General features: G+C 44.2%; 1 protein-coding gene across 2 annotated transcripts in view; it reads right to left on the reverse strand.

Moving 5' to 3' along the window:
* Positions 1 to 1,241, reverse strand: part of LMLN (leishmanolysin like peptidase) — a 57,543-nt gene extending 56,302 nt beyond the window's left edge. The window contains exon 1 of one of the 2 annotated variants that reach the window (XM_069064979.1): positions 933 to 1,241. In XM_069064979.1, coding sequence (XP_068921080.1) covers positions 933 to 1,097 — 165 coding nt within the window. In that variant the 5' untranslated portion in view covers positions 1,098 to 1,241. The remainder of the gene's footprint in view (positions 1 to 932) is intronic. The other variant, XM_069064980.1, reaches the window with a different exon arrangement.
* Positions 1,242 to 6,065: the final 4,824 nt, after the last annotated feature.

Here is a 6,065-nt window from a genome sequence, read left to right on the forward strand (position 1 = left end):
CCTAACATCAGCCTTTTCCTTCAAGATGCTTGGGCATCATCTTCCTCTCAGAGCATTTCCTGATTCAGTCCCCTGACCCCCAACAGCTTTCTCCCTCTTGAAGTCACAACCCTGAAGCTGGTGCTATCATTATCTGCGTTTTACAGACGAGGAAACCAAAACAAGCAGGGGTGAAGTGAGTCACAGATGGTAAGGGTATGAGGCTGGATTTGGACTCAAGTCTTCTGGGCCCCAAATCCACATGGCACCACCTAGCAGCCTACCAGTCATTTACTATCACATATTAACTCTGTAGATATTTATGCACATATTTTTGACACCTGTGCACTTCTCATCTCTCCCATTAGAATGTAACCTCCTTGCAAGCAAACAGGGATTGTTTCATTCTTTGTATTTGTATCGTTCTGGCACCTGGCACAGGGACAGGTACTCAGCTGGCGCTTAATACTTGATGGATTGATTGATCGATCGATTAGAATCCCGACCCAGTTACTTTAACTTGCTGCACGGACAAAATGTCACGAGGGCTCTTTTTTCTTCCTTCTTTCCTTTCATTCTTTCTTTGATTCATTCATTCTCCCTTCCTTCGATTCAATTTTTCTTTCTTTCATTGTTCCTTCTTTCTTTTGCAAGTCAAGCGCTCCGTTTCTTCATCTGTAAATGAGCCGATGCCTGCCCTCTCGCGGGGCTGCCCCATCCATAAGGATGCCGGCACCCTCCCTCTCCCACTGCGCAGCTCGGAGGAAAGCGCTTTTTAAACCTGGAAGCGCGAATGAATGTGAATTGCCACCCCCAACAGCCCGGAACCTCCGAGGGGAAGCCAAGCCCCAGGTCGGGCCCCGTCGCCCGCGGCTCGGCTCTCGCTCCGACCCGGTGGGCGCCTGGATGCCGAGCCCACTACCCCCACCTCGACCGGGCGCCCGCATCCCTACCTCATCCGCGGAGGGGACGTGGTGATGGCAGTGGGAGTCGCCGCCCAAGGAGATGGAAGAAGAGGTGGCTATGCTAGGCCGGAGGCCGGTCAGGCAGAGCAGCAGAGTCCACAGAGGTCCGCTCGGACGCCGGCCGCCCGGACCTCCGCCTCCTTCGGTCGCCATCTTTAAGAGCTGCCGAGCGCCGTTACCATGGAGCGCGTGACGCTATCGCACCGCGTACGTCTACGTGCACGCCAGGACGACACCGCTTCCCGGAGAAGGCGGCCTCTGATTGGCTCAGAGTCCTTAGCTAGGAGGCTGACTCTGTTAGTGCATTACTCTGTTAGTGCCTTCGAATTGTACGAATAAAACATAAATTTTTTTTTAAAGCTACATTGTACGTGTTTATTCGTTCTCTGTGGCGGCAGAAAGTGAGGCACCACCCCCTGTGAAGAGCTGAGGATCACCCAGAGGACTCTGGAGAGGAACTTAACGCATTAATTAGGAAGATCGGGAGCAATGTCATGAGAGAGGGATATATGTCAAGCGCAAGGGACACCTGCTAGTGGCGCCCGGCGGAGTTCCACCGGTGCCCTACACTGAGAACGCAAGGAGCGCTTGCAGCATGGTGGGAATTTATCCCCCCACGCCAGACTTCTGGGAGAACACGGGCCAGCACAGTACGGGCGGCCGCATCGCACACGGGCGGCAGCCTGATCCTCGCAAAGACTGAGGGCAAAGACCGGCGTTCCCGATTTCTTGTCTCCCCAGCACCTAGTAGGCCCTAGATAAAGTATTATTAAACAGAAATCGAGGCCGAATGCGTTGTAATAATGACCAAGCTCGGACCCAAAGAGCTGTGACATCACTTCTCTTCTGCATGAACAGTCACACTTGGCTGATGCCTCCATGGGACACGCTCAAATTTTTTTTTAATGTTATTCATCTCTAAGATAGTGTGCCCTTTTTTTGTGGAGGAAGTATGTTTCCTAAAAAGAGCAGAAAAATAATTTAGGTTTGTTACATGTGTATATTCCATATCGCATATTTATGCTATGTATGTATAAACATGAGAAAGCACCTTGAAGAAAATCACCATCAATGCTTGAGGAGAGAGTTTTGAGAAGATTTGAGGGAAAGCAGCTCCTCAGAGGCAAAAGTACTGACAGATGATCGAGATGGCTGTAGTGCATTGTTTCCCAGCAGCTAATATAAGTGTTCTCAGTACTTACTGCTGGGAAACTCTCAGTCAAAAAACCATGGTAAAGATAAAACAAAATGTCCCCCCCACTCAAGGAACTTACATGCTATCTATACATAACATGCACAAATACAGGTAGATGTAAAACGTGTATGTAAATTAAAAAACGCACATTACAGATAAAAAGTAATCTTGAAGGAAAAGACACTAGCGTCCCAGGGGGAGAGGAAAACCAGGAAAGTCCTCATTCAGAGAAGGAACTTGAAATGGATAGATAGGCAGACAGAGAGATATAGCAAGACAGAACTAGATTAAAATGTAATTGGGAAATGCTTAACAAAATAAAGATATGTAGGTAATGTTAATTCATGGTTTTCTAAGTCAAAGGCTGCAGGAATTTTTTGGGGGGGGAGACAATTAGGGTTGTGACTTTCCCAAAGTCACACAGCTAGTAAGTGTTTGAGGCTGGATTTGAACTCAGAGCATCTTGACTCCAAAGCCAGTGCTCTATGCACTGCACCACCCAGTTGCCCCAGGAATCCATTTTTTGAGTTTGACCCCCCCAGGCACAAGATACAAGCAAGCAAGATAAGTCTATGGTTTCATTCTAACAGGGAAAAACACATTAAAGGTGGGGCTTAGAAAGGTGTAATGGGAGGTGACATAGGAGGGCCAGGAAATTTGACCTGAGTCTTGGAGACTCCAAGGCTTCCAAGAAGCAGAGGTAAGGAAGGAGTGTATTTCCAGCCTTGAGTGACAGTCAGTGCAAAATTCAAGAGAGTGTTTTGTGTGACGAATAGCAAGTAGGCAGCATAGCTTTCTATGGAGTACAGTTAGAGATTAATGTTATGAAGAAGGGGCCAAATCTCGAAGACCATGAAAAATGAAACAAGATTTTATATTTGATTTTCAAGGTAAGAAGCCACTAAAGCTTATTAAATAACATTGTAATGCACTTCGCACAGTGCCTGGCACATTGTTATTCAATTATGTCCAACTCTTCTGACCCTGTGGACCACAGCACACCAATACAGTTTATGGGGTTTTCTTGGCAAAGATAGTAGAGTGGTTTGCCGTTTCCTTATCCTGTGGATTAAGGCAAAAAGAAGTTAAGTGACTTGCCCAGGATCACACAGCTAGTTAAGCATCTGAGGTCTTGAACTCAGATCTTCCTCCTGGTCCAGTTCCCTATCCACTGAGCTACCCTGGCACATATATATACCGTGTTTCCCCGATAATAAGACCTATCCCGAAAACAAGTCCCCTGCGCTACACGCTACATTATGGTACTCTCTGTATGCACCGTCTCCCCCGTTCCCCCCCCCCCCGAAAGGCACACTGTGCTCCGATCTGCATCCAATCAGAGCTGCAGCAGTGAGCGATGAGTCATCCTGTTCTTCCCCAGTGATTTCCTTACTGAATAAAGGTACATTTTTTTGTTCACATTTACCTGTTTATTAAAATTGCTGTCAATGTTCATTAAAATAAGCCCTCTGGTGTTTTTCTGTCCAAAAAAATAATGATAGTAACTTATTATCAGGGAAACACTGTGGAATTGTTTCAAAATTACTATTAAAATCAAAGGCATTGCTTAGCTCAGAGATTTTCAACATGGCTCCAATAAGTGTGGTGGAAGGGGAGATGGGGATATTCATTCATTAATTGCTGTTTTGCATCAGGCACTGTGCTAGCTGGGGATATAAAAACAAAAAGGAAAATCCCTACCCTAGACAAAACTACACTCCATTGCAGGAAACTTTTTGGAGGTGGGAAGGCAGGGCAATTGGGGTTGTGACTAACCCACGGTCACACAGCTACTACTATATGTCTGAGGCTAGATTTTAGCTTAGATCCTCCTGACTCCAGAGCGGTGCTCTACTTACTTAGCCACCCCCAAGGAAACCAATATTGTTAGATGGATTTGGAACTGGTTGAATGGCTGTATTCAAAAAGTAGCCTTAATTCATAGTTAATTTGATTAAGTCTCCAATGGGGAGTCCCAGGGACTACTTGAATAGATGTACAGATAGCATCCTTATCAAATCTCAAGATGACAGAAAGCTGGGAAAAGTATCTAACACATGGTATGATAAAATCTAAAAAAAGATAATAGGCTAGCATATTAGGGTAAAATAATAAGATAAAATTCAATAAGGATAAACAGTCTTATACTTGAATTAAAAATAAAAAATCATCTTTGCAGGTATTGGATAGAGTAGGCATGTTTAGTCACCAATTTGTCTTAAGGAACACAGGAGTTTTAATGAACCATAAACTCAACAAGTCAGTAATGTGACGTGATAGACAAAAAAGTTAACATAACGTTGGGCTACATTAAGAAAGTTAACTTCCGGGGGCGGCTAGGTGGCGCAGTGAGTAAAGCTTGGGCCCTGAAGTCAGGAGGACCTGAGTTCTCTTCTGGCCTCAGGCACTTAACACCCACCTAACTGTGGTACAACTAGCTGTGTAACCTTGGGCAAGTTACTTAACCCCAATTGCCCTCCAAAAGGAAAAAAAAAAGTTAACTTCCTTTGTGAGGAATAAGGTCCTCAGATCACACCTTGAGTAAGTTTCCAGTTCTGCGTCCAACAGTTTAGGAAAGATATCAATATTAACTGGAGAATACTGAAGGGGCTCAACATCCCAACCTTGGCGATATTTAACCTGAAGGAAAAAATTTAGGGTATGGTGATATTGTGGCAGTATTAAAGTATTTGAAGAGTTGTCATGAGGAAGAGGCATTATTCTGTTTGGCCTTAAGAGGACAAAACTAGAAGCAATGAGTTACAAGTTAAAGAGGCAGATTTTAGCTTTGATGTCAAGAAAAACCTTGTAATGTAATCTCCTTTATATATAGTGCTTACTATGTGCCAATCACTACGGTTAAGTACTGCTCAGATGTGGAATAGGCTCACCCTCTAGTAAGGAAGTACGTCCTTTTAAGGATCTTATTCTTTCTAGAATTACATTATGGCAGGGCCTTTATCTGAGGCCTATGGTGGAAGCACTGTCCTCTGAAAACCTCAGTTAACTTTTATCCAAGACCTAGTTAGCTGGTTTTTTGGTAAGAGAAGACTCTTTTCAGGAATTCAGGAAGAAATTCAAGTCCCTGAAACTCAGGATAGTGACCAAACAGTAACTCATTGAAACAATGAGCAGCAATATTTCTGGTCACCCCTGACCTGCTGGTTTCAATACTCTAAGGGGTATACAAACACTGACATCACAATAGTTCGCTTTAAGTCACTCAAAATACCTTAAAAATGTGTTTATCTCTGTGAAACTGTTCCAAAATTACTATGAAAGGCATTGCTTGGCTCAGATTTTTAACAAGGAGTTAACTACCCACCCATTTGTCCCTCCCCAAGTAGAACCACTTCTGGGGTGGTAGAACCTCTCCACACTTGGGACTATTCCCACAGCCTAGCTGGTCTGCCACAAATCTCTTCTTACTCCACTCCTTTCTCCATTCAGCTGTCAAAATGATCCTCCTAATGCCCAGGTTTGACCATATCATTCCTAGTCAATAAACTCCAGTGACTCCCTCTCACCTCCAGAATCAAATATAAAACCCTATTTAGTATTCAAAGCCCTTCATAACCTGCCCACTACCCTTTCCAAGTCTTCTTAAACCTTTTGACTTCCACATCCAGTCATCATTCCAGTGACAATTGACCTCCTTGCTGTTCTTCACACACCACTACATTCCCATTTCCCAACTCCATCATTTTGGCCATCCCCTTGTCTAGAAGGCTCTTGTTCCTGACTTCATGTCCCAGCTAAAATCTCACCCCTAATCCCTTCTTGTGTCTTCCCTGTTAATTAATCCCAATTTATCCTGCATATATAAATTAAATTTTAAGTGTTTGCACCTGTCCTTTTAGATTTTGAACTCAAGGGCAACAATAGTCTTTTGCTTTTCTATTTCAGACACTTGGAAGTGTCTGAGA

This window comes from Petaurus breviceps, unplaced genomic scaffold (assembly GCF_028583685.1).
Source record: "Petaurus breviceps papuanus isolate PSGF00001 unplaced genomic scaffold, PetGlider_PUasm1.0 90654, whole genome shotgun sequence".
NCBI classification, from domain to species: Eukaryota; Metazoa; Chordata; class Mammalia; order Diprotodontia; family Petauridae; genus Petaurus; species Petaurus breviceps.